This window comes from Hypomesus nipponensis, chromosome 26 (genome assembly GCF_054491055.1).
Source record: "Hypomesus nipponensis isolate SF chromosome 26, ASM5449105v1, whole genome shotgun sequence".
Lineage (NCBI taxonomy): Eukaryota > Metazoa > Chordata > Actinopteri > Osmeriformes > Osmeridae > Hypomesus > Hypomesus nipponensis.
This window is the reverse complement of record NC_140386.1, coordinates 2,297,196-2,310,241: the sequence shown is the minus strand read 5'-3', so window position 1 is coordinate 2,310,241 and position 13,046 is coordinate 2,297,196. Positions and strand designations below refer to the sequence as shown.

Sequence of the window (13,046 nt, the reverse complement as noted above, 5' to 3'; positions counted from 1 at the left end):
TGAGTGGCGTAATAATCGCGCAACACAACAAATCAACAATGGAATTCGTTGCCAACGCTTTTAATAATTGATTTAATCAATTTGTTGTTGCAGCGGATTTAAATCAAATCCCTGGTGCACAAACATACATAGATTGTCTAACAAAATTACTAAATTCTATTGAATTGCCCCCCCCAACCGCCTTTAAACTAAACAAAGAATGTAATTTTCCTGACGCTTACTACGCTTCATTTCTCATTTTGTTGCCTGGAAGGATGGTTGTACGTACAAAACTAAGTGGTCACAGGCTTGGCAACATTTTAATTGTTGACAATAATAAGACAATTCAGGGCTCTACAATCAGACTCTCCAGGAATTTGCGATGTTGCGATCGCACCAATTCACGCAAATTCAACAATTCCCCGCGAATTCAGCGCAACGTTGCAATTTTAACCAATCACTGCAATTTTCCCGCAACTTTGACCAATTATCGTTGTCTCCCCCAACTCTCCCCAGTAGGGGTTAAATTCAGTGTTGCGCCTGAACACGCTCATTGAACTTAAGTTAGAGTTATGAACTTGTTCATAATTTTGGTGAACGTGAACTGAATGTAGTGTTTTCCTGCCTGATGAACGATACTGTGAACGCGTTCATTCTGGTGTCTGTGAACTCTTTCACATTTTAAATTTGTTCAATAAGGTGCCAGATTTCTAGAGACTTCCAGGCGAAAAACACACCGTTAACAGTTCTGTATCTCGGATTGCCAAACCAGTCAATCGCTGCGTGTGCTTTCTTCTACTGTCTATGCCTGGCAAGCATGAGAGTGCCGAAGTTGCGTAGAGGCCGAGAGCGGTATTGCAGACAGATAGAGATTTCAATATTTTTTGTAAAAAAAAAAGGGAGATTCCTAGCCTGACGTTCTAATACTCATAATTTTGGTCAGAATATGAGTCTGACAACTCTCCGTTGGGCTGTGACTATGGGGCGTGTGTCAACCGAGCTCGTAAAACAAATGCCTCTTCACTCAATTGGATAGACCTACAACCAATCAGAGCAACGTAATATGTTGTTTGTTGAAAACTAATTCAACCCAAGCGCTCTTTGGTGACGTTGTTGATTACTGTTGATCATCTGTCCATCATCGTATAAAGCCCGCCCTGACAATTTCATTGGTCTGAACAGCTCCTGTTCGAATATAGTTTTTCCGCAATCAAGCCCCTCCAGACCCAACTTCCCGACCAAATTGTTTTGTGGGCGGGGATAAGTTGGGCTGGCAGCGAGGCTAGGAGATTCCTCCCTTCAATGCGAATTCACTTTTTCACAATCCTGGTTGGATAAGGATAAAAAATTGGATATGAAGATGAAATCTGACTGTTTCAGCGTTAAACTAATAAAATAATTGCCATCTGTGGTTCTGTATGGGCTGTGGAAGTAATTTAGAAAAATTATAGATCGCAAATATTGAAAAAAAATTACTGAACTAGTTAATTTTTGGGAGCTGTGAAATTTGTTAACAATCCTGAACTATGAACTGAACCAGTTCATGTAGAAAGTGAACTTTCCTAACACTGGTTAAATCTTTAACTGGCATGTGGCATCGGAAGTACATGCCACTGGCAGGAGGCGGGACATGCCCGTGAGCAGCATCAATTGTTGACAACCAGTTGCACAAATGAATACTGAGCGAGAAATGTCCTCTCACTCTCTCCTTTCCGCATTACTTCCGTATTGAGTTCGAGTTGAACTGACTTTTTTGTATACTTGAATTTTGTTGATCCATAGGTATCTGTTTCATGTTGTGTATTTTGCTACATTTTTGTAGTCCTGGTTATCTTTTGTTTGGCATGTTAGTAAGGCTATTTAGGGGACCATTTCTCAGTGGTTTTATTTTTTAATGAATGTTTGTTTATTAGTTACCTATTTTTCAACTAATAACTCAAACTTAAAATTACTAAGAGGGAAATGTGCAACTTTTTATTGCAACTCTCACTTGCTCCCGCAATTTCATCGCAACTTTTTGGAATAGCTCCCGCGAAATCAGGAATTTTAGCCCGCAACTATCACAAAAAAGGCCCGCGAAATCCTGGGGGGACTGTACAGTGCAACTATTTTACTCGCATAGGCCCTTAAAATTAGATACATGCGCGAACCGGACCGGTGTGTGAGTAAAGACTAGCCCCCCCCTCCCCCGCTGATGATCATTCAAAACACAACGGGAGTATGGCTCTGTGGGCTGCTTAAGCACCTCGTTAAACAAAAACAATGAAAAGAAGAAAATAGGGATAAGATAAGGAAGGTTTGGTTAGATAGTCATTTATCTATATCAGGTGTTTTTTGTTGAAACGTGTTCAACTTTTCATAAAGTCGATCATCAATGTAACTTCGTCAACCGACCAATCAGTCATTTAATTACTCATCCAGGTTGTGGATAGTACATCTGCAGTGGACATATGTAGATTTAGCCAGAGCCAGCATTCATTGTCCCAATATGTGCTCCTTTTAGCCAGCCTCCAGAGAGCAACACATTCCCCTTGTTCTATTTTACGTTTTACGTACACAAGTTAGTTATATAAATGATAGAAAAGTATCGATAGTGGTATCAATCAAGGCTCGAATCGTTAAGCACTCTCGAAAATGGTATCAATATCAATAAAAATTAACAATCCCCATACCTAACCATACTCCCCTTCTCTCTAAAAGGCCCTTTCCCCCTGGAGACCCGAACTCCCTCCTCTCTGGATGCCCCCTTTTCCCTTGGACAGGCCTTGACATTAACTTTTTGAGGCACTTGTCCTTCGGACAAGTACATTAACGTTTCACTTGTCCAGACACAAAAGTCACTTGTCCGGGTAAAGATTTATAATTTAATATTTTTTTTAAATGGTGTTGACGTTTCTAGTTTGCTAGCGTCGGCAGTGGTGTACCTAGCAAGCTTTAGCAGCATTTGTATCAGTTAAATGTATGTAGTTAAATACCAGCTAATATTCAACTGTAAAGTAGGTGCTCAAGCAGGTGCTCAAGCACCCCTAAAAATATACATTATTCTTTATTATCATTTGATGCTGGTAGTTCATGAAGAAAGGGACATCCTTAGTTTTTTTATTCATTCAATATTTTTCATAATAATACATGTATTAATTGCTATCAAGTGAAATTAGGGATTTATAATAGCAAGGGGGTTTAGCACTTTTGCAAGGCACTGTATTCATGTCACATTCTAATTGGGGACTGAGCAACCCTAGAGGTCTGATCCTAGAATCGCCCCTGCTCAGACGCTCTCACACCAAACCTTGTACTTCTCACGCTGAGAAGGCAACGCAAACCAAGTTGTCCTGCTAACGTTGTAAACAGTAATGGACGAGGTGCAGGCCCACGGAGTGAAGCAACATAGACACGCGAACACCTGTGAAAGCTTGTCTCGCGGCCATTTCTCTTATTTTAGATACAGTATAAGTTTAGATAGCTTGCAAATACTGAGGATAGCCTACCGAAGTAGAGTTAGCCAATGTCGTAGCAATGCTAGCTAACGTTAGTTTGCTAGCTGTATAACATTTCACTGGGTCTTACAGCGTTTGATTTACTGAATTTATTATGAAATGGTCTAGCCATTTGCCTACTTGAGCAAGTCACACAGTTTTTAAGCCCTGAGAGTGTAATTGCGATGACACAGTAAATACTTTTTCAGGTAATAAGCCCCCGTTCAAGTGTTTACCATTAAATTAGCTGCACGGTCTGATCTTGGGACGAAGCCACTTATTTTGTGTTTTGCTAATGCAGAATTCGGTCAAATAAATTCGGTAAAATAGACGTAATAATTAGAACATAACGTGAAGTAACATAGCATTTTATTTGGTTTGAGTTTTAACTTGTCCAGTGGGACAAGTAAAGTTCTCTTCCACTTGCCCTACAAAAAATCCACTTGTCCCGGACAAGCGGACAAGCCTTAATGTCGAGCCCTGCTTGGAGACCCTGCCCACCACCCCATATCATCAGCCCTGGAGACCCTGCCTCCATCACCCCATACATCTTCAGGACCTTGGGATGACCTACTCCCTACTTTGGAGAACCGCCCCCCTTTTATTGCATCAGACCTTTGGGTCTTATCTGTCCCCCCCCCCTCTCTGAACATCATCAGATCCTTGAATGGAATCCCTTCCCCTTGCTCTTTTGACCAATCACCAAACAAACACCTGCCTCTCTTGGGGGGTACAAGACCTGTCTCCCAAGGACAGGTAAACAGAATTTTGTTTACTGTACTAGACTGAGAACATCCTGGTGTGTTGTATTAATTGTTGATTGCATTTCTTATCAATAAACTACAATCATTTCTTATTAATAAACTACAAAGAACTTGGTCTGGCATTTAACCTTGTATTCTTCTCCACCCTAGATTGGCAAACTTTAACAATAGCCAGGGGGAACGAGGCGAACGGCTGGTCCGTCTTAATTACGTGATGTGCCGTTGTTATAAGTCATGCAATAACACAATGGGCATCTTCATTTAAATTATTGACCAATGGTCAACGGCCCGGAAGATGTTTTGTCAACCACCCGCAAACCAGGGGCCTGTACAACGGATCAAGATCAACATGCTCTGGATTACTTTCAGTTACCCGGCTACGCAAAGCCTAACAATCGCAGTCACGATAAGCGGTACTACGACGGCGGTTATCAATTCTCTAACTCAACCCAGATCTTTCCAATCTAGAGACGTGCGCGTTCACATAAAGGGGCGGTGATTGAACCGTATGTCCAATCGCAAACATGGACAGAACAAGAGCCGCATATTTCACAGAGGAGGAACTGAAGTGGAAAAATATCACACTGTTGTAATTATGAAGATGAAGAATGAGTATGGATATATGATGAAGAATGCCATTTGATTACGTTTATACTAGTGCTGTCAAACGATTAAAATATTTAATCGCGATTAATCGCATTAATGTCATAGTTAACTCGCGATTAATCACAATTAATCGCACATTTTTATCTATTCTAAATGTCCCTGATTTCTTTTTGTCCCAATCTTTTTTCAAATTTTAATTCTCTTATCAACATAGAAAAGTGGTTCGGATTGCTTTGTGCAAATATTTTTTTTATTGAAAACAACATTGCAATCGCCTGGCTTTGACGAGGGGGCAGAGAATTCGCATCAGCTGTGTGCTTGGCCATCAAGTGGTATTTCAGACTGGACGTGCTGCGATGATAGCTCAGTTTACAACGACAAAACACACAGATCACTGGTCTTGTCAATAGAACCATTTGGCAACTTTTTAAAAGCAAACTTTCCATTCAGAATCTTATTGGCATCCATTTCGGCATCTCGCGCTCGTCATCCACTCAAAACGTAACGTTAGCCTACTACCAGAGAATGTCTAATATCCGTAAACGGGCTCTGCTACTACTCTTTAGCCAGCTCGCAAGCCAAACGAGTGTTTGGCGTGCCTGTTGTTTTGTTTCCGGTCTAGCTAGATCCGGTGTGGTGTTGTATCAAATCAAATCAAATTTATTTGTATAGCCCTTTTTACACGCAAGCATGTCACAGAGGGCTTGTAGTTTTTCTAACGTCGGTAGTTGTTGCAACAGCATGTGAAAAAAACTACAAAGTTTGCTAGGCCAAAAAGAGCGTTAATCAAACAAATATACAAAATATACAAAAAATAGATGACTTCTCTATGCACCTGCAATCTGAATCTCTCAGAGAGATCCAATTAGAAGTTAAATTAATTGTGACAAAACAAATATTGTACCAATAGTAAAACTTACAGAACTGATAAGGTTTTGATATAAAAGAGAGTGTTTGGAGAGAATTTCTTCAGTCTGGTTCTGCTGAATCACACTCACGTTTTTTGGAATCACCCTGCCTTTTTGGATTCCAATAAAACTCTTTGCATCAAACTCTGTCGGATTTCCTGTACTGTTTCAAACTTTTGATCCAATACTCAGACTTAGTACGTTGAATTTTAACTTCTTCAGATCAGACAATCTTACAAACTTTGTCTGCTCCTCTTGCGTGAAATATTGTAATACAATCATATCAGGAATACAGACATATAATATAGGCAAAATTCAACAATGTCGCTGCAGCCAATCTGGCAGAAAATAGCAGACGCTGTAAATGCGTAAGCTACATGACTTATTGAAGATGTGATCATAATTACACGTGTGCATTCCACAACGTTAAACTTTTGTTGCTGTATTATTTTAGTTGTAACCCTGCAGTGGCAACCCTGCAGTGGCAAACGATTGTGGGAGCAAATAAAAATAAAACCATAATTCAAAACGGTAAGCCAATACTTACATATTTTAAGGCCAACAAGTACAAGGCTGAATTGCCTGAACTAGTCCCTTTTTTAGGATATCTATCAGGGTCACCCCATGATGGAAGGGGGCATTTCTTCAGACCCTGGTGGCAGCAGGTTGGAAGCCCAGGCATATGTATGTTTCAAGTAGCCTAATCTATGTGACAATGTTCATTCAACAATTATTTATGAATATTGTAGGAGTGAAATGTATTACTGTTCTCTGCAGTGACTGTCGTCCCACTGTGCCATACAGAGGTAACAGTGAAACTAATAGTCATACGCCAGTATGTATGCCATATGTGGTTGCTAAATATTGATCCAATATACCATTTACTTTCTCATCCAGGTCCTAGATGATCAGGAAACTGTGTCTGCTTGCACATTTTGGGGGTACACTTTTGAGTTGTATTTACCACTTGCAACACAGATGGTGAGAGTGTTTGAACGTGTGGCTGTGATTGAAGTGTCTGTGATAACTTACTAATGGTGGTGGTCTCAACATAAGACACAAGTCCTTAAACTGCTCATTTCAAATATGACTCAATTGATTAAATTGCTATGGTGTTAAACTCAGCAGGAATAGGAACGTCTTCCTCCCCGAGCCTAGGGTCTCCACTTCAAAGCCAAGACAAAGACACAAAGTATAAGCAATGAACCTTGTAATAGTCAAATGGACACCTTCAACTTTGACCAAGTGTGCCTTGGAAAGGGACAATGTTCTTTTGTATTAGGTTGGAGCAGACACTGTGAGGGGCCCTGTATAAAAATAAACCCTGGAGCTCGATTATAAGAGGCTTTAAAAAAAACAAGGCTGGAGACAGAAAAACTGGAATATGAGAAGAGATAGTAATTGACTGGATGAATTACACAAAACTTAGTTACACTGACATATTTTTCTGTATTCCTAGGGAAGGGAGAACACATGAGGATGTATTTGTTAAACTTTGTTTTACGTTTTGGTCTATTTAATACCTTTTTGTTGCCTTTTTGTTGTGCCTTTTGAATCTTTTCTGGGGATTTTCACCACTTATCTCTTTCAATGTCCTAAAAATGCTATAAAAGTGAATGAAACATCAAAATTCAATGAAAGTAGTGAAATGATCATTTATGTATCACTTGTGAAGAGCTTTGTACAGATATCGATTGTTCTTCTAGGTTTGAAAGGTTTTGATTGGGGGGAAAAAAACATTTCTGATATGGAAATGATTAGAAAATGGCTCAAAGCAACCCAAGGACAACAGAATGGGTTAAGGGGAGACACACCAGTGAATAGGGATAATATATCAACATGAAACCTCCCCAGTTGATAACTAATAGTAGGCTAGGTCAAATATTGTTTTCATTACTAGTTTCCTGTAAATGTATGTTTAAATAAGCAAATGATTAAGTTGTAAAATATGATATTATTTGCATACATTTCCAGAACGGAAATCAGAACATTGAGTGAAAAACCTTGTTTCATTTTGTCAACATATTAGAGTCCAAAGTTTTTACAAAGGGCACTTTGGAAATCTCTTTTTCATCACGACATTAATCAGAATATGGTGGCAACAGCCATTAAAGAAAATCTGTTGCATATTGCGCAGCAGACCTTGTTCTTGCTCAGGTTCTCTGCATCACCACACTATAAAAGTACCCAAAGCGAAATAACAAAACGATATGCATACAGTCTGTGGGACTGAGTGCACAGCTTCAATGTGTCGCATTGGCCAAATACGGCTCAAGAAGCTGGCAATATACGTAATTCCCTCTGCTAAGAACCTATATATTTCAGAAAGATACTGATGTGGGAATGCGAAAGGGTTTTGTCAGTCTCTAAATGTTCTGTTTCTTCTGAGCGCACCTCTCACTATCCACGCACCAAGCTCCACAGGATCTTCTATGAACTGTGACGACATTATCGTCAAGAATTAGTTAGTGGGCGGGGTTTTTATACCGGATGATCTCTGATCTCCAACTTAACCTGCTCCCGACCAGGTTAGCCGTTCAGCATGTGTTACCATGGCGATCTACCCCGGTAACAAGTGATGCACCGTCGTAGTACAGAAAACCCTGGGTTGAACCTGAAGTTACCCCGCTAACGCCAAATCTTGGTTCGTAGTACAGGCCCCAGTTGCTGTCTGCTATTAGCATGGCTGGTCAGGGATTGTTTTCAAAAATTGCTGGTGCCTGTGTAAAAAGATCCACTTTTGTCTGCTTTAGACAGTAACATAGACAGACGACACAGTGCATCTTAGTTCCATTTTAAAAAGTTGTTCCCGTTTGAGCTCTCCTTTGCTGCCATCTTCACTTCAGTGTCTCGCGCCAGTTGTAAAAAAATTTGGTAATTACAATTTGACAATCACTCTTTACTCACGACTCAACTCTTGATTGGCCAACGGTGCGCCCCACAAGCTGCGAATTTATTTATGCATTTAGCAGATAAAAAACATGCAGGATATTAAGTTTTACAATGACATTTTTTTCCAATCAACGCTTTGCAGTGGCCCGATCAGGACAGTGAGTTGCTAGTTTAACTGTCCCTTTGTTACTTTTTACTGGTCCCGGGCCATCATTATTGTCGAGCCATGCAGGTAAATCAGCAATTGGCTAATGTTCCCTTTTGTGCTTGTGAAACAGGAGTTTTTAAAAAACAGGAGAACGGAGCAACAGACAAAGGGACTTACAGCAGAGTTGTGTGACATAAGCTTTCAAATTATGCACAAGTTGTGGTGCTTAATATTCGGTGGGTGCTCCTAAAATGTTGCTGGTGCTCTTAATTGTTTCTGTATCGAGTACCGCAATATTACACTTGGTATCAGTATCAAAGCAAAAATGTTGGTTTTGTAACAACACTTGACTATAGTAGCTGAGGTGTGGGTACTGTACTTGCACTAAGCCTATGAATGATATAGACCGTTGACTGACCATCGAAATCCCGTTAAATCTAACAGATGCACTACTGGTCCCTGATTTAGATACATTTCTGTTATTAGGCCATTTGTATTTTGATTTGGTTAAAAACGTGGGCAAAATGTGTGTGTAGAATACTACCACAGTGCTTTGGGCGTTAGGTTACTGTAGCAAGCCCAATCAGAGCGGAAAATTGCTATCTAGACTGGTCTTCACTAAACTTGCAGTTTATACATGTATTAATTAGCAAGCTAGTTAGAGCCTTCCATTATTCGGCTTCAATGATAGGTAGAGTACATTACCAACGACAGTAAACTTAAACTGGTACTCCTACCAGTACCACAACAGTCAGACAGGCTACAGTTGCTAGATAGAGCACAAAATATCCGTTCTAAAAGGTTGGCGATGTGCTGTAGCGCGTACCTAGCTCTAACTTCCACACTGATGAGATCTCAAAGGTTATGTGATGTTTTGTGCCAATTTTGGCCGCTTAAACACATTTTGTTTTTTCTCAAAAAATGTAGCAGCTATCTAGCACGTTTGTGGTTGGCCCCTCATATAATTAGCTTAAGAAGCAAATAGCCACCTATTACACACCATTACATGTCCCACTATTATTCTAACGACAGCTAGACAAGCTAGCGGTCAGTTTGCTGTGCTAGCTAGCTAGTAGGGAGTAATGTAATCAATGTTTAACTTACCATGCAACTTTATTTCTGACGCGCAACATAGACCAATTCCAATAAGGGGTGAATGCTAAAATTACATTAATCTTCTTTAGGCGCAAGTCAGCTCACATTTCCACGTGGAACACATTTGTCAGCCTGCTATTGTAGGTACTTTAGCAAGCTAAGGACACACATACATCTAAATGACACTCTACTTCCTGAAAACCAGTCCAACATCCAACTCAACCCCGGATTGCGACGGCAGATGTTTTATGTTCCTATGCAGGAGCTCTCAAGCAGGGGCATGGGTGGGGAACGTACGGGCCCGGAGGCTGTTTGCTCCGAGAAGCACGACATAGGCTACAAATCGATTAGGCTCTCAAGTGCAGCACAACATAACTTATATTTTGATGAAACATGAATTAAACGCCTCGGTTCGTCAAACTAAAACTAGCAATACGCTAGGAAGGCAGTGCGCGTTCACGCGTAGGGGAGTGGGATTCTGCGGGCAGGGGGACAACTACCCAGTGTCAAAGGGCAGTGTCAGGGTATGCAGCAACAATTTTGGCGCCCCCCCACCCCCCCCCCCAAAAAAAATAAGTGTGCCGGACATCATCATGTATAGGCTTTAAATAATAAAGGTTTATTTTAAAGTATATCAGCCACTGTAGGCCTACCATAATTATAAATAATGATCGATGTATATATAGCATAGGTATATTCATGGCTTGACAAATTGTGGCAACCATATTGTGACAAGTGGTAACCTAATCATCACCCCTGGCCACCACATTATTGTAGCCCACTTTTTTCATGTACTTTATTTTCATTACAAATAAATCATCATTGATGGCATTCGAGCATATGCTTTGCGGATGTTTAAAGGGGCAATTGACTGTTTTTTGGGGGTATTTCACACTGTTTCTTGAGGTCTCCAAATAGGGTATGTAACATTGGTTGGGTTGAAAATGGCCCGGGTGCTGTTCTATGCCCACTGACAGATCCTCTGAAATGTTCCCGGGAAAAAACACTAGCTTTCCTCATTTTATGGTATGCTCATTAATATTTAGATCAGCTGCGCGCTGATTGGTTGGTTTTCAACGAGTGCAGCTGGGGAGCAAAGACGCAACACGGCCAACAGCATCACTCGCTGAAACACCGAAGTTGGAGACTTGAAATAAAAAACGTGCAAATAAATCTATTGTGTCTACACAACACTGTTTTCTACAGATTGACTATATATCATTTGAAATGATAACATTACTTGTTTCCACTTCTGTTGTTGAAGCAAACTGGATTGACTTGGGTGGGTAGAACGTTAGGCTACAGCTTAGCAACCAAACCATATCCTGATTCTACTCGGCTTCAGTTAGATAGCTAGCTCTAAATAACTTGCTGAAAAATAACATGACCAAGATCTGGACAAACATGCATCTTGAATTGTAGATTTACATTACACAGGTTATTTATTTGAATGAAACACAGTCAGGAACATGAATCAACATTAGCCCCATTGCCAATAAACTAGGCTAAATTATCACACATTCTACCTATGCTCTTGCGTTAGCAAGCTAAACTTGTTTACATGCCTACAGCCTAGGTGTTACTAGTAACAGTTACTAGCAATGCTACCGTATCTTGTATCAAGCACCTGCCTTTCTCCAGTTCTTTCAAATAGATTATCTAGACAGGCGTTAGCAATAAGCCAGACTGCTGTTCGTTTTCTGGCTATTTTTCGGAAGCTTCCTTTCTAATGCCGACTACTACAGCTAGTCTAGCTAGAGTCATTTGATGTGTGTAGAAACTTATTTAGCATTCTACCTGGTATGCTATATTATAAAGGAAACGTTAGCATTGCTAATAACTGTTAGCACAACATCATACTGTCCTTATCCTAGCAATCCTAGCAAATCCTGCTTGCAATTGTCCAAGGTTGTCAAAACTATCTTGGGTGAAATGTTCAGAGCAAATGAATGATTGAGTGTCGAACTTCGCCGGGATCTTCTCATAAGACAACAGCAGCCATGCCTGTTGAATGTTTGGCTCATTGGGAAGACTGAATGTTAGCCTTCCCTGTAGGCTACAGCCTGGAACACAGCATTTACAACCGTGGTCCATTTTCAATATCCTTGTTATAATTCAAAACGTTCTTCTTTGTAATTCCTTATAAGTAGCTTACACAGAGAAGCGCGCAGCTAAACTAGTTTCGAAGATAAACGCTATCTGGGCTGGTCTGGATGTGAATTCTGGGGCGTGACAAAGATACAGACCAGAGCCAAGAGGGCGATCACCGGTCCTTCGTAGGACCGGTAGCTTTGTTGAAAAGCTAGCGTTTTACAGCCAAATTTTTTCTTTTTGAGATTTGAATAGGAAAGAGGTGTCAATGGACTTTGATATTCACGGTATGTTCATTTTACCCACCGAACTGTCGTTATTCAACTATGACAAGGTAAAATCGGTTTTGCAGTCAATTGCCCCTTTAAATTTGCGTTCTGATTTGTTTACTACGTCCCCACTGTCAGACAAAGGCTAATTGTTATATTTCTCACATGCAGGGTTTTGATACAGAAATGCATTTTTCATTCGCAATGGCAAGATTAGCTTAGCCTATAACAAAACATGTTAAATTATTTCGATTTGGCATTAGAACTAATCAGACTTCATCTGTAAGCAACCCCACTTTAGCTCACGTTAGCAAACACTAGCTAGTCTGAAAACAGTCTGTTAACATGAATATTTGCACGTCTCCAAGTTTGGTAGAAAATCTGTGCATAATTGCACACTGTGCATGATTGATGTAAACCAGAGTTATTGCATTAGTTAAGTTTTCCAGATTCTTGTCATTTATTGTACATACTACCTTATATTTTCCTGTTTTCAGCTCATCAACCTCGGTTTTGCATATTCTAAACTAACCTTAAACCCAAATTTGGCTGCTACATTCCATAGTTTGCGTGTTAGCAAACGCTAGCTCTGTTAACATGAATATTTGCAAGCCTCCAAGCACAAATGTCACACTTTAAATCCTACCTGTTGCCTTTAACCATCCACTTATTTACTACTACTGTTGCATCCCTTGACATGCCATCTCCCTTTCCCTATTTCTTTTTCTATTTTTAGCCCCCGACAGCTTTTTTGCATTGTCCATCATTTTCCATAGACGACAACTCAATACTCGTAACTGCTCGCTCAGCACTCCCGG

General features: G+C 40.3%; 1 protein-coding gene across 4 annotated transcripts in view; it reads right to left on the bottom strand.

The window, feature by feature from the left end:
- opa1 (OPA1 mitochondrial dynamin like GTPase) overlaps positions 1 to 10,070 on the bottom strand; it is a 124,781-nt gene extending 114,711 nt beyond the window's left edge. For 2 of the 4 annotated variants that reach the window (XM_084693206.1, XM_084693207.1), the window contains exon 1: positions 9,878 to 10,070. In XM_084693206.1, coding sequence (XP_084549332.1) covers positions 9,878 to 9,906 — 29 coding nt within the window. In that variant the 5' untranslated portion in view covers positions 9,907 to 10,070. The remainder of the gene's footprint in view (positions 1 to 9,877) is intronic. The other 2 variants (XM_084693208.1, XM_084693209.1) reach the window with 1 other exon arrangement.
- Between the last annotated feature and the right edge of the window lie 2,976 nt (positions 10,071 to 13,046).